We start from the raw sequence: 22,255 nt of genomic DNA, 5'->3' as shown, positions 1-22,255 counted from the left end.
ACACACACACACACACTCACACACACACACATACACACACACACACACACACACATACATGCACAGACGCACACCCATGCACGCATGCACACATACACACATACACACACATACACACACACACACGCACACACACACACACACACACGCACACACACACATACACACACACACACATGCACACACACACACACACACACATACATGCACAGACGCACACCCATGCACGCATGCACACATACACACATACACACACATACACGCACACATACACACGCACTCATACACACACACACACACACACACACACACACACACGCACACACACACATGCACACACGCACACTACACACTCACACACACACACGCACACACACATACACGCACACATACACAGTCACACACACGCACACACACACACATGCACACACACATACACATACATGCACACATACACAGTCACACACATGCACACACACACTCACACACTTTTATAGAGCTCCACATATGTTTAAAACAATCAATCCCAACCCCCCCCACCCTCACGTACATGCACACAGATCTACGTACAACACACCGATATATATACCCAGACATGCACAGACCTGTACACACACAAGCACACACACAAAGCTTCACGCACATCACACTCTCTCTCTTCTCTCTATCTTTCTCTCTCTCTCACACAAGCACACACAAATAGCACTAGGGTTTTCCCAGCTAAGGATTCGGAACATTTTTAAATGAGTGTGGATGGAATCATCCTTTTTTTTTTGTGTGTGGAATGGGGTGGTGATGTGTGTGTGTGTGTGTGTGTTTGCATGTGTGGATGGGTGTTGTGTTGTGTTGATGTGTGTTATGGTGTGTGTGTGTGTTGTGTGTGCGTGTTGGTGTGTGATGTTGTGGCTTGTAGGGTGTGTGTGTGTTGCGTGGTTGTGTGTTGTGTTGTGTGTTGCATGTGTGCGTGTATGGGTGCGTGCATGTGCGTGTGTGTATGCTTGTGAGAGAGAGCGAGTGCGTGTATGTGAGTGTGTGTGTGTTTGCATGTGTGCATGTATGGGTGTGTGTGTGTGTTTGCATGTGTGCGTGTGTGTATGCTTGTGAGAGAGAGCGAGTGTGTGTATGTGAGTGTGTGTGTGTTTGCATGTGTGCGTGTATGTGGGTGTGTGTGTGTTTGCATGTGTGCGTGTATGTGAGTGTGTGTGTGTTTGTATGTGTGTAACTCAGGGATCCCGTGTGTTCTGCAGTGTAGCAATGCAAATCTCAGGACAGATTTATTCCTGGGCAAGCATCGCCCCCCCCCCCCTTATCCAGCCTCCCCCCTTCCCTTCCCTTCCCATAATTCACCAGGCCAGCGCAGTACGCCGTAATCCTAATGCCACCTGATTGATCAGAGCGAAGCCGGCGCGTTTGATGGTATTTAGCCCCTCCCCCCGACGCCGCGGCTCGACAGCTGTTCTCCATCGCAGTGAAGAGCGCCCGCTAAGGACACGGCCGCCATCGCCGCCGCCGCCATCCGCGCTGCGTCCTGCTGACATGGCGGGACACTACCCCCAACCCCCGCCCGTCTCCCCAAACGCATTTAGAGCAGGGGGGTCAAAGTTCACGTTCACATTTCCTTTAGCGGATGCTGTTATCCAGAAGCGATTGGCTGCTGTAGGGAGACATAAGGACGTCCGTCTCTGAGCTGTGTGAGATGATTCAGCGCTAGGCCTGGTGAACCGTATTACCAGACCGGAGAGCGTTCGCGCGACATCGCTGAAGCGCTAATGAAACGTTCTCGTTGTGTTAGCGTTAATCAGTTTAACCTTCAGGGTACAAGTTGAACTGTGCGGTTGTTCCCTGCACTTGGACCGGTACTTCTCTCTAGGGGTTTCGTCATACTTGTTCCTGGTTACGGTTATACACTTTGTTGTACGTCGCTCTGGATAAGAGCGTCTGCCAAATGCCTGTAATGTAATGTAATGCAAGTTAACCACAAAGTGACAAAGTGTTCGGTGCCGCATCAACCCCCGATGGAGTTCATTTTACTCTTGATAGAGTGTATTTTCACTCGGTCTCCATCGCTTCGCCCGGTCGTGCTGGGTAACGTGTGGAGCGCGCAAACTGACTGAACGTGTTTGGCATAACGCGAGGCAACAGGTTGTCTGCCCTTCTCCCGTGGGTGAGCTGTGCATCTGCCCCCCCTTGTGAGTACACGGTGTACATCCACGAGCTGTACTGTACATACAGTCTCCCCGGCTGATCCCCCAGAGGCATGCTGGGAAGGGTTACATCACCTCAGCCGCGCAGTCGAGGCGCTCGGCGCCGTTTAAAGCGTAACTGTGTTTGTCAGTCCGTGGCGGAACTGAAGAGTTTCTTTTTTTTTGGGGGCGGGGAGGGTTGAAAGAAAAAGGGAGAAGGGGAAGGAGAGAGTGAGAGAGGGGAGAGTGAGAGAGAGAGAGAGAGAGAGAGAGAGGGAGATACAGGCCATCAAACAGGCCATTTTTAACCGTTTTGCTGTGTAGATTTTTTGGCTGGAGAAGTACCGCAGCAACGGATTCTGACTGACGGTACAAAATTTGACATTTAAAAAAAATCTATTTAAATTTAAGCAAGGGTTAACCGCCTCGTGACTGAGGGAACGCCTGTCTTCTCTCAGGTGATTGGGCGGCGTGATAATCGAACGGTGGAAAGGAGAAAGGGAAAGTATTTCGGTTTCCGTTCCCCCCACCCCGCCCCCCTCCCCGTCCCGGGTAGCTGTCAGCACCCCGGCGAGGTACCCCACACCCCGCCCAACCAGCTCAAACCCCACACCTCCGAAACCCAATCAGCGGCCCCGAGCCGAGCTGCAGCCGAATGCGCAGGAATTAAATATGAAATATTGACGCGGGGAATCAATCAAAGCAGCCGCGGCGGTCCTGCGCAGCAGAGCACAGCGTCTGCTTTGTTCTTCTACAAAGCCGCCCCTCTCCTTTGATTCAGACGCGAGTGCGGTGGGGGCGGGGGTGGGGTGGGGGTTGGGGTAGGTGGCAGGTGGAGTTTGGGGTGGGGGATGTGGGGGGGGGGGGGGCAGGGGGGTGGTTATTGGTGGGGGGGGTGGGGGGTGTGTGGTGGGGTGGGTGGGTGATGGGTTCGGGGTTTGGTGGTAAGATAAGAAACCCCTGAAATCAAACAGAGTGAGATGTGAGAGGCCGGCTCTGCGGACCCTCCAGGCATTCTCACCTGGGCTCACCCGGGAGAGTTCCGGAACCTTCATCCGAGCCTGACGTGCTGCCGCGACCCCTGGCAGCTGCCGGGGGGGGGGGGCTGGACGGACAGACTGTTAAAAACAGCCCCAGCCGTGCTGTACACACACTTGGTGCTCCTGCCTCACTTGGCTGTGAAGCTTCTTCAGACGCTCTACAGGTCGCTAAGCAACCTTAAGTGAAGCGATAAGGAGCTTCAGTGACAACGAGCATCTCCGGTGATATTCAGCATGAGAAGAAAATCAAATTGCTACCTTTTAATGTACGAGATATACCGCTGCACATCTTGGTTCTGACACGAACGCCCCAACCGAATGTGATGTGCAGCATCTTGTTCCTCTTGATTGTCTTTGCTCAGAACCATAGCTGTAGAACTCCTGGACAAACTGGGACGTAGGATTCCACATGATAGGAAGCTAGAAACTGTTTAAGCAGGACGCCAGGTATAGGATGATGGTTATTTGTTCTTTTTGCGCTCTGCCGCTGCATTGAGGAGTTTTTAGTTGATAGCAGCATGTTTGGTCGAACAGGACGCGGTTTTGCAAGCGCACTCCAGAAATCATCAGAAAAGTGCCCGCTCCACTGACTTCACAATGGGCATGGGACCCGTGCAGGATAGCGTAAAAACAACAGTACAGAGAGCCTCCTGTTAACATGGCCCAGAGCCAATGTGCCCCCCCCCCCAAAAAAAAAGAAACCACACAAGTGTTAGACATTTAAAAAAGCGAGCAGGAAAAAAAGAAGTGATTTATCGCTCTGGAAATCTTAACGCTGTCCCCAAACAGGTCCTGACAAATAGCCGCAATCTCAGTTATTAAGAATCCGAGAATCTTCCCTGAGGCTCTGAATAGTTTACTTTTTATTTATTCTGCCTGATTTCAGGGGCACATAAAAAAAGAGAGAGAGAGAGAGAGAGAGAAGGGGGGGAGAGAAAGAAGAAGGGAGAAGGGGTAAGAGAGAGTGAGATAGGGGAGAGAGCAAAATAGACATGTAGATGGACAGAGAGGGAGGGAGAGAGAGAGAGAAAGAGTGAGAGAGGGTAGAGAAAGAAACAGGGAGAGAGGGAAGAAAGAGTGAGAGAGGGGAAAGAGCAAAACAGACATACAGACAAACAGAGAGAGTAGAGGAGAGAGAAGAAGAGGGAGGGAGGGAGAGACAGAGAGAGGGAGATAGAGAAGGGGGGAGAGAATGAGACAGAGAGAGAGAGAGAGATAGAGAGAGGTACAGGCCACACAGGCGTATCACATGATAATGAATCATGCAAAAAGAGGGAGGATTCACTGATCAGGATTTATATCACATGACTTAATTTAACCGGGGGAACACATTGGATGAGCCTTCTTCCGCAGCCTGGAGGGTAGCGGCCTCTCAAGCCATATGTGAGGTCCCCCCCCCCCCCCCGCCCCACTCCCATGGACCTGGGTTTGATTCTCTGCCCTGGCACACTTTCAGAGCCGTTTGCCTGTCTGGAAAAAAAGCAACGAAAAATTTAAATAAAAAACAAAACGAAAAGGAAAAAAATACAAAAGGAAAGCCAGCTGCTCATCTGTTCCCCTTTTTGTGAAGCCGATTCAGATCAGTCCCTTAATGTCATTTGGGCCGCTTAATAACATTTTCCTTGTTGTTGTAAGATGTTTTTCTTACGCATCTCCTATTTTTCTTTAAAAATGTAAAGATTACGGTTTTATTCTGTTAATTAAAACAAATGTGAGCCTCACATAAAGGAAGGTAACTGCATTAATACGACAAGCATATGCATTCTTATTTCGTGATAAATGATCTTAAAACAGGCCAAAAATTACAGGTAAAAAGTTTCCCTTTATTCACACAAAAAAAAGTTTACCTCCTAAATACAGAGCAGATGTAACATGATGTTGAATGAGAAAGGGCTTCTGGGTTGCCAGATGTGTCAGGTTACCCGCGGAAGCTTATTGATCCACTTGCGTCAGCCAGCGTGAGGGGAGTGAAGCAATTTCTTGGCGCCCCAAGTGTGTGGGCGGAGCCTAGCGGGGGTGTGGATTGCAGTGTGACCTTTGACAAATTGTATGGTGTGTGTGTGCGTTTGTGTGTGCGCATGTGTGTGTGTGTGTGTGTGTGCGTTTAGTGTGGTGTCGCTGTGTGTGTGTGTGTCGCATGTGTGTGTCGTGTGTGTGTGTGTGCGTGTGCTGTGTGTGTGTCGTGTGCTGTGCGTTGTGTGTGCGTGTGCGTGTGTTGTGTGTGTGTGTGCTGCATGTGTGCGTGTGTGTCGTGTGGGGTGTGGAGTGAGTGTGGTTGTGTGTGCATGTGTGTGTGTGTGTGTGTGTGTGTGAGTTCTGTGGGTTTGGGTGATGTGCTTTGGAACTTTGCTGCAACACAAGAGCCTGATATAATAAAATAATAATAACAACATAAACTGACTTCTAAATGAGAACTCTTGACATCTTTGTTTCTTTTGAAGAGCACTATTTTCTCCGTTATCTGTAAGTAGTCATACACTACAGAACATAAATAAAATATTTATCTCACTAAACAAATATTCACATTTTCATTAATAAAATGGAAAATGTTTCTTTATTGAATTACCAGCCACATTGCAATCAATTACAAATACTGTTTCTGAACATAATGGAATTCAACACAGAAAAGATGAAACGGATTCTTGATTTCAACTATTTAAAGCAAGTTTGTACAAACATACAGTACAGGACAAACTTATTTGACCAACTCTAGTGAAGAATTCAGTTTATTGAATAACAAACCAAAATACAAACTTTTTTTTTTCAATTTATACCTACAAAAACACCAAAAGATTTGTTATAAAATGATTTTTAGATATTCAAACCCTACATGCCAGCCAGATCCCTCCGTTCTGCTACCTCAGGACGCCTAGCACCTCCCCCTCTTCGCACCTGCACTTCCAGAACACGTCTCCTGTCTGTTCTGGCCCCACGATGGTGGAATGACCTCCCTGTGGAGGTCAGAACAGCTGAGACTGTGACCCATTTCAAATGACGACTGAAGACCCACCTCTTCAGGCTGCACCTCTCCCCATCCCTCCCTTCCCCCCTGTAAATGACTAAACTTAGGGTTGTAACTAGGCAGCTGTTTCATAGGTGACTTAGTTGATGCGCCTGTCTTAATGACTAATTGTATTTTTATTTATTTTTATTTTTCCATAGATTGCGTTGTTGCCGTTCTCGTTGTTACTGTTAATCAGTTTAACCATCAGGGTCCAAGTTGAACTATGCGGTTGTTCCCTGTACTTGGACCGGTACTTCTCTCTAGGGTTTTCGTCATACTTGTTCCTGGTTATGGTTATACACTTTGTTGTACGTCGCTCTGGATAAGAGCGTCTGCCAAATGCCTGTAATGTAATGTAATGTAATGTAATTTTTTAAAAAACACACATGGCCTAATACTTTTGGCCTATACTGTACATTTAATATCATCACATAGCCCTCCATACACCATAAAGGACATACAGTCGTGTGATGATTTCAAATGTTGTGCAAGGACAGCACTGGTAGTGAAGTAGCTATTAAAGACTAAGGTATCTACAAATTTAATCCTCTCAATTCTGTCTTCGGTGTAAACTTCAGTTTTCAGAAAGATGATTTGAATTAAAAATAATAATAATAATAATGTGATTGATATCAAAAACAGCTCTTGTTTTGTTTTTTTTTAAACGATGTCTGAGCGCAAAATCAGAGGTTCAGCTCTTCGGCGTGAGGAACCTGCGTCGGGACGTCCGTACTGGCGAACGGCCAGCGGGTCCGCGTTCTCCCCCTGCAGGTAGAAGCCGGGGTTGAAGTAGGCGTACAGGGGCCCGTCGGAGACGTACGCGGCGGCGGCGATGAGCGCCGCGGTGTCGCCGTCGTAGAAGGCCACGCGCTTCCTGTCGCAGTCCAGGTACGTGCCGACCACGCGCGGCCCCGCGGCCAGGTCCAGCGGCACCTCCCGCCGCGTCTTGAACCGCAGCTTGCCGAAGCGGCCGTTCAGCCGGCAGACGCTCTCCCGGCTGCCGCGGGGACCGGCGTCCAGGCCGAGGCTCCAGTGGCTCTTCCTGCCGACCGTCACCTCCCAGTAGTGCTGCCCGGACCGGAACGCCTCGCGGCTCCACGTGTGGGACATGGAGAACTCGGGGCCCTTCCCGAAAGACCACGCGCCCGCGGACCTCGGGTCCACGTGCCTGACGCTGGACCGGTCGCACGACACTCTCAAAACCGGGTCGTCGTTGTCCTCCACGGTTATGCTGTCTGGAGCTGGCGTGCCCCAAAACACAAGCGACAAAAAAGCAAAGGGACGTTTTAGAAATCGTCACAGTTCAGGTAATAACAAACCGGTAATAATTAAAGACATAAGAGACGTAACGCAAATCATTACAGTTCAATTAATAGCAAACTGGTAATATTAATTAGGGACATGAGAGACAATAATGCAGATCATCACAGTTCAATTCATAACAAACTGGTAATATTAAGAACATAAGAGAATGTAATGTAGGTCATTACAGTTCAATTAAAACTGGTAATATCGAGGACACAATAATGCGGAGAACAGAACGTTCGGATAATCTCTGCCGGCTGTTTCCCTGCAAACCAGACAGCGCATTAAGCACGGATGTTTCATCACTCGAGGATGTGAGAAGGCAGCCACGCTCGTGTGTCTGAAAATAATACAATGTTCTGTTTTTACCGGTACAGTTTAGACACATCCACCTAATTGGCGCCGAGCATGAGAACTGTGAGTTCTCCGGAGCGGGTGAGTGTTTCAAAATAGCATTTGGAGAAAGCGCTAGCTCGGTCGCTCGCTCGCTCGCTCGGTCGCTCGGTCGCTCGGTCGCTCGCTAGCTCGGTCGCTCGCTTGGTCGCTCGCTCGCTCGCTAGCTCGGTCGCTCGGTCGCTCCCTTGGTCGCTCGCTCGCTCGGTCGCTAGCTCGCTCGCTCGGTCGCTCGCTCGCTCGCTTGGTCGCTCGCGCTGTGAACCCCAGCCACCTCAGCCGCTCAGCCGCTCAGCGGTCACCTGGCCTGATCATCGGCAGCATCTCTTTCCACACAAAGAGCTGCAGGTGAGACTCGTAAGGGCCCAGGAATAGAGAGCAGGGCCCGTCCGGGGTCACGCAGAGGTCATCCGCCTCAGATTTGAACCTGCGGGACGGAGAGACGGGCGAAAGGGACGCGTTAGGAGGAAACAGGCACAAAAAAACCCCCCACAAAACTACACACCCTCACTGTCCCTCCCGAAATTTAGATCTCATGGTCGGGCAACTTTGTTCCAGAGGGCCAGAGTGTACATATGCTTTCTGTTTGCACCAATCACCTTGTCTCAATTAGCGAATTATCTGTGTGCAGCAATGCCGGACTAGACGCACATTAGATTCGCAATAAAATGTTTCATAAGGGGGGAAGTCTTCGGCTGTTATTCAGGGGTTTGTCATGAAAATAAAAATAATTTTCATAAACGGTTTAATGGTTTGACCGAGAGAATAATTTCTCAGTGCAGCAGCTCGCCCCACAGTGTGGATGGGCACATGTGTTACTCTCGCGAATCGGCGAAAAGGGATTTCGGTGTTATTGTATTCACGAAAGACAAGACCAAACGAGCAGAGAGTGGGAGAGAGGCCAAAGATGAAACCGTGATGACTTCTAGCAAGTTCATTGTCATCACTGATTTAATTAAACTCATTCTCTTCTTCCTCCTCTTCCTCCAAGACCACCTCATTCTGCTCACCACCAGCCTCATCACCACTAACTGCAACTTTAGCAAGACTAATTTAAACTTATTACATTTTTACTGCAATAATGCACACACGTAAATATTTTTGTGTACTCTACTATTATACAAGTTACTTTGTACACTTAAAACAGTTTTGCTTTTAACCCTTTAATGTGTAATTTTGCAAATAATGTGATAAGAATGCTCTTAACTGAACATTCTAATGCTGATGTAACCATCACAACTGAAAGCAGCTCTAGAGTTCTAGAACATACTGGCATAGAATTTTACAAAAACTTCTTTTTTTTTAAGTCTTCAGGGGATTAAGTACAGCGTTCTCTGATTTTCTCATTTGGAAGGAGCACCTGAGAGGGTGTGGTTAACGGAGACAAACAAAAAAGTGAGGTGATGTTCTAAGCTGTGAGGTGCAAGAAAACAATCGAGGGAAAAAAAAACGCTCTCATGAAAATAATGTAGAGTTATGAAAACTATTTTTCAGAGAAGAGAGTGTGCGGGGCTTGGAGTGGGGGTCAGCTCTCGATGCTAAATATCAATATTAATAATGTGAACTCAACTCACTCTCCCATTGCGTGCGGGCCCTTTCTTCTGCTGGTCCCACCGACCCGGTTCCTCAGCTCATCCACAATGGGCGACCCGGTGTCAAGCCACCACTGCACACGGACACAGAACACGCCGAAGTGGGCTTTATTCAGACCGAGAACCACAGGTGATCAATTCGGCCCCTCGATCAATTGAGTTTGATTTGATGCGTGCCTCTCAACAAAGGCGTCGTCGAGGAGCATCTTACCGAGCCTGTCGAGACTGATTGAAAAATTTCAAATCAAGTAGTCCACATCTGAGGCCGAATAACAGGCTCGGCACGTCCTCTCCTGTTTGCTCATCGCCTTGGAAGCGATTACAGGGAGTTAAAAGCATTCGTTGTCTTCCGATGGCAAAAAGAAAACCACCTTTCTGCCATCTTCCAGTGATAAAGCTGTGTGAGCATTTGCAGAGAGCGAATGAATCGGGCGAACCGTCTTACTTCAGATCGAGCCTTCATTTCGAAATTCAAACCTAGCTTCTTTATTGCTGCCCCTACAGTATCTCTGTTTGTACACTCTGTGGGGTTGTACATGAAATAAAACTGCAGGAGTTGATACTGCATGTGCAGAGAGTGCACGAGCACTATAATTAATGAGATGAATGAGATCTGCGTGTATGGATATTTATAATATGAAAAGCTGTTCCAGTCAAAGTGAACCGTGTTATACGCACAAGTCTTTGAGTTCTTATATAAAGGTTGGTTATTATTTTTATCTGTTAGGAGAGACGCAGACACTGATTACCACAGGAGTTTAAACCAACCACATTCGGTTCTATCGGACAATGAAAACCCAGGAACAGCGTTTGGTTGGTCACACCGTGAAAGCAGTCCATGGCTGTGTCCGAAACAGCCTCCTAACTACCGTGTCCTCAAAGTATGTACTGTCTGCTAAGCATACTATGTACTGTTTAGTATGTGACGGGCAGTATACTCCATACTATTTTCCAACAGTAAGTGCCTCTTGCGCAGCATGCTAACGCGTCGTTGTTGCTGTTGAAGAAAAATGTCACTGAAGCTGTGCATCATACTTATGGGCACAAAATGTTTGTTCACTTCCTGAAAAGAATGCCACGCATTATACAAAACCCTGGAAATATGTATATCCATCCCGGGATTTGAAGTACACTACATTCAGAGAAAATTCTGCAACTTTCTCATCCAGTGTACTCAACATGCGTACTCAGTAGGAGGCAAGTGCGCCGATTTGAACACGACTTATTAGAACTGACTTGGCATGGAGATGTCCAACTAAACTACCTTCCCTGGGGTGGAAAGCCAGTGGCACAGCCACACCAGCCACACAGCAACATGTCCAGCACTAATTCAACTCTCACAGCATTTATAAGAGTCCAACGGGGATCAAAAGGACTCGTTGGACCCCCTTTAAGGCGAGCCTCACCTGTTGGAAGCGGTCGGACTCCTCGATGTCCAGCCCCGAGCGCAGCTCGCTCTCTTTCTCCCGACGAGGTTTGAGGGCCTGGGTCATGGCCGCCAGGTTCTCCTGCATGGGCGCCAGGGCCCTCCTCTCCGCCTCCCTCACCTCCTCCTTCAGCTTCGCCTCCCTCTCCCGCAGGAAACGGTAGACCTCGGTGAACCGGGCGCCGACGTTGGCCGTCAGCCGCGTGGACTTCTCCTGCGGCTCGCGAAAAAAAAAACCAGAACGTGTGCTTGAGTGAGCAAAACAGTCGCACGCCTCAAACTCAAACCGAAATCTAAATATAACAACCCCGAGAAAGAAAAAAAAAAAACCTCAGTTCCCCCGTGGACGTAAAGGCCTGAGCATAAGAGCAAACTCCTTCTCTGCCATTGTCATTTATGTGTGCTCCGCAACCAGCCCACTTTGGAAATCTTTCTTGGATTCCATTTTGTCTCAGTATTTTGTCACAGGTGTTGCGCAATTGGGCAGCAGTGTAGTGTAGTGGGTAATGAGTTGGCCTAGTAACCTAAAGGTCGCGGGTTTGATTCCCTGTTAGGACACCACCGTTGTACCCTTGAGCAAGGTACTTAACCTGCATTACTTCAGTATATATCCAGCTGTATAAATTGATACAATGTAAACCCTATGTAAAAAGTTGTGTAAGTTGCTCTGGATAAGAGCGTCTGCTCAATACCTGCAGTGTAATGTAAGTTGTGCTGTAGCACGCAGGTACATCTGTTTTGTTTCCAAATCAAAACGTATTTATATATTGACCGTTTTTGCACAGAAGTTGGCACAGTGGGATTCACAGCACGCCCTGACCTGTGCCCCCCCCCCCCCCAAACAAAAGCAAAGCCAAAGGTCACTGTGACCCGGAAGACCTCCCTGCTCAGAGGACAAAAAATACATTCCCGATAATTAAATCAAGTTTGCAGAGCCATAACGCGCGGGACTCTGTGTTAACGAGGAGAAAATGCTTTAATGATAACAATTAAGTTGACAAAAATATGCGACTACATGTTTATGTGCTGGTGTAATTAAATTAACATTGGACCCCCAAAAAAAGCTCCAAGCATAACCATTAAAAAACATTTTTATGATAAGATCTCTCACTAACTTTGCAATTGGAGGGTATTCAGTGTGCATGCGATGGTACAAACTCTTTAGAGGAAGTGAAAATGTTCAACGTTCAACAATTATTTTCTGCAGGGAAGTGGCTGAGGGCATATTTTAATTATTTCACCCGAAAACCACATCCTGCTGGGTTTTTTTGGTCAGACAACGAGGCATTAAGAAAAAGTTATGGGCGCCTATAAGCCTATGACAAAAGCATCATAAGATCATAAAAGCCATCAAGCAACTGCCAGAAGGTTCTCGGCAACGCACGGCGTTAGTTCACAGTGGCGATGGACGCCACTGTAAGTTTTGAAAGGAACATCATTCCTCCTCATTTTAAAAGCACAAATAAACCAATTCCCTTCATAAAGGACATAAAGGACTGTCCGCCCTCCTTATCTGTTTTTTTTTTTTGTTTTATTCAGACAGGGGGAACACAGAGGATAGAGATAGATGGAACCACAGTGCAACCAGTGCCATGGTGGAGAATCAAACAGCAGGGCTGAGGGTTGGCTGTCTGGACTGAGCTATGCGGTCTCTCCCCCCCCCACACACACACACACTCCAAGGGTTTTTATGTCTTCCAATGATAAAAACTGGCATGAATGGACTTTTGATGTTGACAGAGCAGAGTGTGGGATGAACCATTTTGCTCAACGTTAAAAAAAATTTAATCTGGTTTCTTTATTGCCGCCTGCATCTCTGTTTACACACCATGTGGTGTTTTATGAAAAACAAAACTTCAGAGTTGATGCACATGAACACTAAAGCCCCAACTACCCGCCCCTGCACACCACCTGACCTCACTGCTTTATTTACACAACAATACTGGACGGGCGGCGTGGGAAAGGGGGGGGGGGCACCACAAGCTGCTCTGGGACCAGCACCATAGCGGGGACCTGTGGCAGAACTTAAAACGGCAGAAAAGGGACACTATCAAAATCGGCTGCGCTTATCCGGCGCACACAGGTTCTGCCAAAAGCCCCATATTAAAGCCCCAAATTATCAGCGCGCCCTCTCTCGGCAAGCTCCGGTGAATAAAATACCAGACCCGGATTGCTACACCGTTACCGTGTGCTACAAGTGCAATTCATTTAATAAATAATCACCATGTAACAACAAAAAAAACTGTGTCAACAATATTGTCATCATCTCCGATCCCCATTAACGTGCTCACTTTAGCATTCCTCGCGGTGTTGCACCCCTGTTTTGGGCAAAGGGGCGCTGCCAAACCTTAGGGACACACGTAGCGCTGGGATCGGTAGAAAGGCTTATTTTAAAGGGAAAAGACTTTAACCGTCGGAAGGTATAGGCGGCGGATGCCTCTCACTTTAATCTTTCTCATCTCGTCGTCCTGCTGGGAGATAAGACGAGCCAGAGCGCCGTTGTCCTCGCGCAGGAACTCCAGCGCCTCTCCCAATTCGCCCTGCAAAGCAAAACAGGCCAATACAAATGAAAAGAAACCTCGACTCATTTTCTCTATCTCTCTCTCCCTCCCTTTCTCTTTTTCACATCTCTGGGTCCCCAGAAGTGCGTCGTGGAGCTGCCAGTCTCACTCTCTCCTCTGTTCCCCCTCTTTCATTTCCCTCCTTCAGTATAAAAGGGATTTAAATGTGAATTCCCGGCCGCTAGATCGCGAGATACTGAAACTCATGGGGCAGGGTAATCTGACATTGGTCTTCTCCGCCTTTTTTTGGCGATAATTCAAAAAATTCCAGCCATTTTAAGAGGCTTTATAATACATCACTGGGACCACACAACATTGTATGACGCCGAAGAGTGACCTGATCATTCGTATTGTTTTACTGTATAGAGCATAAACTATATATTTTACTATATATTGTTATATTTACTATACATTACTATATTTTTCCTCCCTGCACGAGCCTGTACGATGCGATGTTCTCGTGCTTGCTGACCTTGCTGACCGCGGCAGCCTCGCCGACGGGCACACAGGCGTGCCCACGATGTGTGAGTCCATCCCGACAGACCACGCAGATCAGCTGTCCGTCCGTTTGACAGAATAGCTTCATCTTCTCCTGGTGCTCCGGGCAGGTGCAGCGGTACAGCTCCGCCTTCAGCCTCTCGGCCATGTTCCGCAGCGCTCGGTTCGGTTTGAATGCTCCGGCCGCGAACCGAGCCCGGCACTCCGGACATCTTGGCCTCGGTGTGTCCTGGCAGTTCTGGATGCACGGGCGACAGAACGTGTGATCACAAGGTAGACTCACCGGGTTGTTAAATATCCCCAAACACACAGAACAGTACAATTCTTTGAACAAGCCCGACTGAGCCATTGCGGAGGTGTCTTCTCTATGGCGGAGTTGAAGATAACTTTCGTTTTCTGTTCTGGGAAATCGACGGAGGATCGAAACTAAAAAAGAAGGGAAAATTCCAAGGGCTTGCCAACTCCGCACTAAACCAACCAAACTCTCTCTCAAACTCTGTGGCCCCGCCTTTGATCTCTGGATTCCCCCCGTGTAATTATTCTGTATCCCATGACAAAAGAAACAGTTTTATTCTCTATTTCACCAGCGCTCAGATCTTAGGAGCTAGAGTGACAAGTGTCACTGATGATGAGTTAGCTAATATTCATACAACAGTAAATTCACCCTATACACAGATGGAGGATAATTTATTACATTTCATCTCGTCATCTAAATGCATATACATTAAACAATTTCAATCTTATTTATGATTTTGTGTTTTTTTTTTTTTTTTTACATAAATCGTATATGCTATTTTTTTCTTTTAAGCTGTTACAGCGAGCCTTTACGCATTAACTGGAATGCCAGCCTGGAAATTCACATTCTATAGAACTTGTAACGTTTGTTCTGCTACTTAACGATTCTTCAAATTTATAACTGCGTCTCACAACTACTGAATTAGATTTCGGTGCGCGTGAAACCCAGTCTCGCTTTGCGTCCTTTTGATTAGAATCTTGATGTTATATAGTACCATAGTAACCTATTCAGGAAAATGCATTTGGAATATGATCAAAAGCATTACGTGGCGGTGTGCTTTTGAAGCGATGACAGCAAGCAGTTTTTATTTTGATGAACTGTAGGCTATGCAGTGTGCGATTTGTAATATTTATTTTTATAGTAACGGGCTTCATGAACTGGATCAGCATTTCTTAGAACTAAATGCTTCCTCAACAGACATAATAACGGAATTTCTCGTCATATTTTCAGTCATAATTCAGATTTTTGGCCAAGCGCCCAAATAAATAAATAAAATTTTTCTTGGGTTGATAACTGACAGGACAGTGGCAGGCCTTGCGAAATGTTTGCAAGTGACTCATGGCCGCATCTGCAGCCCGCAGGCACGTGCTTACGCTACAGTTCGATCTAAGGCTGCGGAGTTCCATACACGTGACACTCTCCCCCGTTTGCACCGGGGCTCACCCACAGGGTGCCGCATGCCCTCCAAGCTACCTCTCCCCATATCCCTCCCACCCATCGCAGTAGTGGGGCAAATATTACTCCTCGGCAGCAACGTTCTGTGCTCGAGTCAATTAAAGTGCAGGCATTTCATCCAGTGAAGCGAATGGCTGCAAACCGCATCCCTCTCACTTTACCATCGCGTGGCCTCATGTGGTTGATCTTTTTCCTTGTGAAGGTTTTCAATATTTATGATACACCTTTCAGCTATTAACATGTCATTCCCCGGTATGCAGTGAACGCGGCACCGTGTTTCCAGAACCTAGCTCCCAAAGCACTCGAAGCCCTCATCGAAATGTGACTCAATCTGCAATTCGCGGGCAGATCTCATCCACAGACCAGATTCGTGCGGGTGCTGCTTCTCTGCACACGGTCGTCCTTGTTGTTGTTGCCGCCAGAGTGCACACAACCACAGGAAGTGGTCGTGAGTGAAAACGTCACGACGCGTTCGTCTCGTCGCCTCTGCCCCGTTGAAAGCGCGCGTGCTTTGTCCTCGTGCAATGCAGTGAGTAAGTGGACTATTTTGACAGTGACACTTTTTTTGTTATTGTTGCTGTTTTGGTTCTGTACTCCAGCACATTGGATTTGGGATAAAACAATGAATATGAGATTAAAGTGCCGTCTGTCAACTTTAACATTATGGTATTAATTTACATCCATATCAGGTCATCTGTGCAGGAATTACAGCCTTCCTATTTAGGGGAACAAAAGTAATCGGGCAGTTGTCTGCTCAGCTGGCCAGCCATGTGTCTTTGCATCATTATTGTTATTATTATTTCATGCAGAAGCGAGCTAACAGAAGGTCTAGAGTTGATTATTTCATGCAGAAGCGAGCGAACAGAAGGTCTAGAGTTGATTCCGGGCGTGGAAATTACAATTGGAGTCTGTTTGTCGTTGCATCTCAACGTGAGGACCGATTCAGCGTCAGTGCCGGCGAACGCGGGCCATCGTGAGGCTGAGAGATCGGCAGATAAATTGAGCCGAGACGTTGGGTGTGTCGACGTCAACAGTCCGTAAAGTACCCGGCGTAAGGCTGTCATGTAAGGGGGGGGGGGGGGGGGGGGGGGGGGGGGTTTAACAGTACAGCACATTCGTGGGTACCCTCCTGCAGCGGAGACAGCTGGGGAGGGGGGAGGGTGTGTGCACATGATGTTGACTCCTGTGTATGTATGCGTTTTGAGAGGGGAGAAGATTTGCCTCTTCCTGGTTGCAGGGTTGATTGGTGTGTGTGTGTGTGTGTGTGTGTGTGTCCCATGCATGTTTATGTGCGTGTGTGGTGTGTGTGCGTGTGTGGGGGCGGGGGGGAGAGGGGGGGTTGGCGGTGGTAAAGCTCTGATTAATTCCTCGCTGCTTTCGTAATGAAACTCCCCACGGAGGACGGGGAATGGCCCGCAAAAGGGTCCCAGTGGAAATCACACCTCTTTCCGCTTTGATTACTAGAGTGAGGGTGCACCAGGCCTGGCTTCCCCCTGCATCCTGAGCAGAGGAAACTAATCCATCCATCCAACAGAGAGAGAAAGAGGGAGGGGGAGTGAGAGAGAGAGAGAGAGCAAGGTGGGGAGAGGGAGAGGCCAAGAGAGATAGAGAGAGAGGGGGGAGAGAGGCTGAGAGAGGCCGGGGTGGGGGGAGAGGAGAGAGTGGGGGAGACAGAGAAGGGGTGAGACGAGGGAGAGAGAGGGAGAGAGATAGAGAAGGGGAGAGAGATGGACAGAGAGGGTGGGGGAGAGTGAGAGGAAAGAGGAGAAGAGAGGAAGAGGGGAGCGAGGGGGGGGGGGGAGAGCTCGAACTGAGAGATTTTTGATCGACCAGCCTGGAAGTGTACTTAGAGATTAGATGACAGCGCAACGGCAAACGTCAAAGTTGATCTGTAAGTGTTTTGTTGGGAAATAGAAACACAAATGTGATTATGCCACTTCCTCTGTTCTAGGAAAAGGCACCATTAATTTCCAGATATGAGTGCGGCTGTCCGTGTGATATTGCCCGAAGTAGTGACAGCTCCTGTTTCTGTTTGCGAGGCTGTAGCCTCCTACACTGGGAAGTGTTTATGCTTTATCGTCCATTTTATATGCCTCTACTGCATGCTTTTAAAAAAATTTTTTACAGCCATTTTGTTTATTTGACGCTCAAAACGAGGGTTACAGAGTTCACGAAGTAGGATCCCTTTGTATTTCTGGGTGTGCCTTTCTCATATGAGCGTCACTGTTTCTGCTGCAGTACCACATTTAGGCCTGCAGGGCCTCCACTCGAATAAGCCGGTCATGGGAACGTGTTCGTTTTAGCTCTCCTGTTGTGTGCAGGTGCAGGTGGAACTGGAGAGGCACACTCACTTATGTCATATTGGAGATCAAAATTAGAAAAAGGGAGAAATTGCTTTTAAAAAATGCCCCCCCCCAAAAAACTAACAAAACAAAAAAAACACTTTAAATTAGGCATGTTCCCTGGGTACTTACATATACATAGGTCAGTATTTATTACATGTACAGAGATTTCTATTTATTACATATGCATAGGTCTGCAGTTATTACATATACATAGGTCTGCATTTATTTCATAAGAATTAGTCTACATTTATTACATATGCCTAGAGCTGCTTTTATTATTTATTTTCTGTTATTTGCTTTACCTCTCGTCACATCCCAGACTGTAATGTAACACTGCAAGGCTCCTTCTGAAGAAAATATTAATGATTAATATCACAACACTTTTCAATGTCGGAGAATGAAAACAAATAAGATTATTGGAAAGAGACTTAGAGAATGAAAGAAAGAAGAGTAGAGAGAAAGGGTTTGCATGAGAGAGAGAGAGAGAGAGAGAGAGAGAGAGAGGCAGTGTCTAATTTCACACATTCATTCATCTAGACAGACAGCGGTTTTGGATGATATCCAAAGCGGAGCTGTGTTCTAAAAATATCGAGTTTAAAGATTGCGGTTTTTTTATTTTATTTTTATAGATGCAGTCGGTATTGTGAGGCCCGATCGACCTCCTGTGCTTTAAAAAGCCGCCTTCCCAGAAATCATTTCACCTCCTCCGACGAGCTAAACGCGAGCGCGGGAGAGGAGGCATCTCGCCTTTCAGTGCAAAACAATGAGCGGCGATTCTGAATGCTGTCCGCGCGCGCCCAGAACATATGCAGCCTGCTGCTCCGGGCTGCACGCGCCGGATCCACACGGATTCTGGGTTAATATTTAAAAAGATCGGATCCATCCAATCCGTAGTAATATAACCGCTTTAAACAACTTGCTGCGTTCTCACGTTCCAATTTGCTATCTTTACGCAAAAGGATTGATCGCGGTTTTGTTAAGTGACAAGGTGTCACTTCTTGAGCAATGTCTAAAACTTAAAATCGTTCATTTTTCCTATGACATTGTAAAACACAATGGCACTGAAAGCCAGAACTGCACCCTTAATCCTGAATCTGAGAAGTAAAAATAAATAAATAAATAAATAAAGAGAATCAACACACTACCTGCCGTGTTCTCACCTAGGGACTAGAGACACGGAAGGTAAACGGGAGCACAAAGCAGAAATAGCACCCCCACCAAATAAAGCCTGGAGTTCTTAGGGAAATGTGACAGCCGATTCTTCCCCCCGCCCCCCCTCCCCCCGGTCCCAGCTCGGCGAGTTCCTCAGTCCCCACAGCTAAGCATCTGGCCTCAACATCCACAAAGTAAAAAAATAACTAATGTTAGAACTGAGAAAGAGAACAGTGTGTGTGTGTGTGTGTGTGTGTGTGTGTGTGTGTGTGTGTGTGTGTGTGTGTGTGTGTGTGTGTGTGTGTGTGTGTGTGTGTGTGTGTGTGAGAGAGAGAGAGAGACAGAGACATAGAAGGAGACTTCTGTTCATTAGAATCGAGCTGCTTGTCCCACATGCTTCCCAATAAATAACGAACAGCAGTCAGCACATTTGGACTTAACAGATGGCCCTGACCTTTGATAGTGCGGCTGGAAACTCAGATGGAGAGAAAGAAAGTAAGAGAGAGAGAGAGAGAGGGACAAACCAAGAAAGAAAGAAAATGAGGGAGCAGTGAACAGAATTGTGGTGGGCTACCGAGATTTAGTTATCTCCATGGAGATGTCACTATGGAGACCTCAGGTATGTGCTTAGTGTGCATGTGCATGTGCGTGTGCTTGCCTGTGTGCGTGCGTGTGTGTGTGTGTGTGTGTGCATATGTATGGGTGTGTGTACGTGTGCATGCCTGTGTGTGCGTGTGCGTGTGTGTGTGTGCTTGCCTGTGTGTGTCTGTGTGTGTGTGTGTATGTGCATATGTATGGGTGTGTGTGCATGTGCTTGCCTGTGTGAGTGTATGTGCATATGTATGAGTGTGTGCGCGTGTGCTTGCCTGTGTGTGTGTGTTTGCATGCTTGCCTGTGTGTGCGTGTGCGTGTGTGCTTGCCTGTGTGTGTGTGTGTATGTGCATATGTATGGGTGTATGAGTGTATGTGCATATGTATGAGTGTGTGCGTGTGTGTGTATGTCTTGGAAGGGATTATGCTACTTTTATGCCTAATTTTCCTTTATTAAACTTCCTTGGTCATATTTTGATCCTTGATAACATATTTATAAAATTTTAATGTATATTTTATGAGTTAACTGAACAAATCAGCGCACAACAAAAGAAAAAACTGATGCACTGAAAACTGTAAGAAAATACTAAATAAAATAAGAAATCATAAGTCAACAACAAGCAGAACTGGCAATCTATGAATAATTAATAATTTATTTTGCTTAAATGTCCACAGTCTGCTTCTAATAAAACTCTTTTTTATGTATTGTATTTCATTTTAATGTCTGGTAAGTAAAGAGGCTGTGCTCATAGGGATTTTGAATAGGGTTTTATGTATCTTTGTAATACAAGGCATAGTTAAAAAGGCAATCTCTTGTAACCTTCATGTTATAAAGAAACCAAATTAGCTATTAACCATGGAATATATCCATTTTAGAACAAATTCATGAGCATGGAACTTTATTTTTCTATTTTTGGCTTTCTAAATAACATTTGAAATAATATTTAAAAAAATTTCACAAAAAAAAAAAACAGAAAAAAGAAAAAAACTTTCAGCCGTAACATTCTAATCAGAAAGATCTTGAGTTGCATATCAGACATTTTACAAAAAGAACTTGTCTCAGGTCATCGTAGAGGGTAAGCTCCATAAAACTCAAATTGAGTTTCATTGTTCTTTCATTTTCATTTTTCTTTTTTCTTCAGGTATGGTGGTAAACCGGTCCTTTTTCAGGTGCTGCAGGCAGAATGGCTGCTCGCAAATTCACTCATGACTTCTCATCAAAAAGTCACCTGGCCGATTCTCCTAGTCATTGCGAAACAACGTTGATTGGATTTTTAAAAAAAAATCATAATACTTTATGAATTATTTCAACACGTACCGAAAATCAATTTCGACAACAAATTGCAACAGCAAAGAAAAGAAGTAAAACCTCGAGCCCTTGGGTGGCTGTGAGTAGTAGCCCAAGCGGAAACCCTGTTTGTAAGTCAGGCGTGTTAGTTACGCTGGTTTCCATAGACATACCACAGCTCTTCTTTCTTCACGCGTCTCCTAACCCACTCGTCTCCGTCGCTGGGTAAACGCGGAGCGAGCTTGTTTATGCCTATGAAGCCCCGCCTGGCTCAGAGCGTTTCGTTCGAAGCGATTCTTGCCGCTCTAAACACCCGCAACCTTGCCCGGGAACTCGACGGACGCGAGATCTGAAGACGTACGGTGTAGCCAGTGCTCTTCACAATATTTCATTTTAGCCCCAAACAGACCCTCAAAGCGGCAAGAAATCTGCTCAGGATGTGTTATTGCCATCAAATGTTGCGTGTTCAACAAAATGAATAAATAAAATAAATAAACCAAGGCATTTGTATGACCTTGTGTGTGAGAGTTTGTGAGAGTTGCATTGCAGCAACAAAAAAAAAGAGATACAGATTTATTTCAATTGCCTTCTTTTTTTCCCAAGGCGAAGACTCAATTTTCGGTAGAGAATGACAGCCCGGCTAAGTCACGACTTTTACATGAGTGCAGTTACATCACTGGGCGTCGATGTGGGCGGGTCAGGGTGGGCCATGGCCACCTAAATAATGGCCCCGCCCATTTACCTCAGCTGAACCACCACACCCAGTTACGATAGTCCACCTAGGTAGGTCTAACTCACCCAGCTCTCTGCAGGCCCAGCTATATATATCTAGTCTGTTGGAGATCAGAACACTAATTTAGTCAGGACAATGGCAAGCATTGTTGGGCTGAATGGCCTGTTCTTTTCATTATGTTATGTTGTGTTGTGTTGTGTTATGTTGTGTTATGTTGTTGTGTTGTGTTGTATTATGTTATGTTGTGTTGTGTTGTGTTGTGTTGTTATGTTGTATTGTGTTATGTTGTGTTGTGTTGTGCTGTGTTATGTTGTGTTGTGTTGTGTTGTGTTGTGTTATGTTGTATTATGTTATGTTGTGTTGTGTTGTGTTGTGTTGTTTTGTTGTGTTGTGTTGTGTTGTTGTGTTATGTTGTGTTATGTTGTTGTGTTGTGTTATGTTGTATTATGTTATGTTGTGTTGTGTTGTGTTGTGCTGTGTTGTGCTGTGTTGTGTTGTTGTGTTGTGTTGTGTTGTGTTATGCTATATGAATATTTCTGGTTATGCTGCTGTACATTAACTGTATGCCCATACATGTGTGCAGCTGCTTGACCTCCCATACGAGCGTCACTGAGTGCCTGTGTTCACCACGCTGAAAATGGGAACAAAACAGATTGTTCAATAAATCCATTTC

The 22,255-nt window shown here is 46.5% G+C and overlaps 1 protein-coding gene across 1 annotated transcript; it reads right to left on the bottom strand.

Annotated features, from left to right (window-relative positions):
* Positions 1 to 5,758: 5,758 nt before the first annotated feature.
* LOC135255799 (zinc-binding protein A33-like) lies at positions 5,759 to 14,493 on the bottom strand. Its single transcript, XM_064337441.1, has 6 exons — positions 13,977 to 14,493; positions 13,388 to 13,483; positions 10,924 to 11,157; positions 9,500 to 9,591; positions 8,228 to 8,352; positions 5,759 to 7,468 (listed from the first exon to the last, which is right to left on the bottom strand). Exons 1-6 carry the CDS (start codon positions 14,349 to 14,351, stop codon positions 6,888 to 6,890), a joined length of 1,503 nt encoding a protein of 500 aa, XP_064193511.1. The 5' UTR covers positions 14,352 to 14,493; the 3' UTR covers positions 5,759 to 6,887.
* Positions 14,494 to 22,255: the final 7,762 nt, after the last annotated feature.

This window comes from Anguilla rostrata, chromosome 5, assembly GCF_018555375.3.
Source record: "Anguilla rostrata isolate EN2019 chromosome 5, ASM1855537v3, whole genome shotgun sequence".
NCBI lineage: Eukaryota > Metazoa > Chordata > Actinopteri > Anguilliformes > Anguillidae > Anguilla > Anguilla rostrata.
Note: the sequence above shows the minus strand (reverse complement) of the source record. Positions and strands in the feature narration are given on the sequence as shown.

Excerpts from the sequence above, each read along its gene's own strand:
- LOC135255799 (XM_064337441.1), bottom strand. The coding sequence starts at position 14,351 with ATGGCTCAGTCGGGCTTGTTCAAAGAATTGTACTGTTCTGTGTGTTTG. Across the intron at positions 9,592-10,923 it reads AGTCCGACCGCTTCCAACAG|TGGTGGCTTGACACCGGGTC; the intron begins GTGAGGCTCGCC and ends GTCCGTGTGCAG. Across the intron at positions 8,353-9,499 it reads GGCCCGCACGCAATGGGAGA|GTTCAAATCTGAGGCGGATG; the intron begins GTGAGTTGAGTT and ends TCCGTCCCGCAG.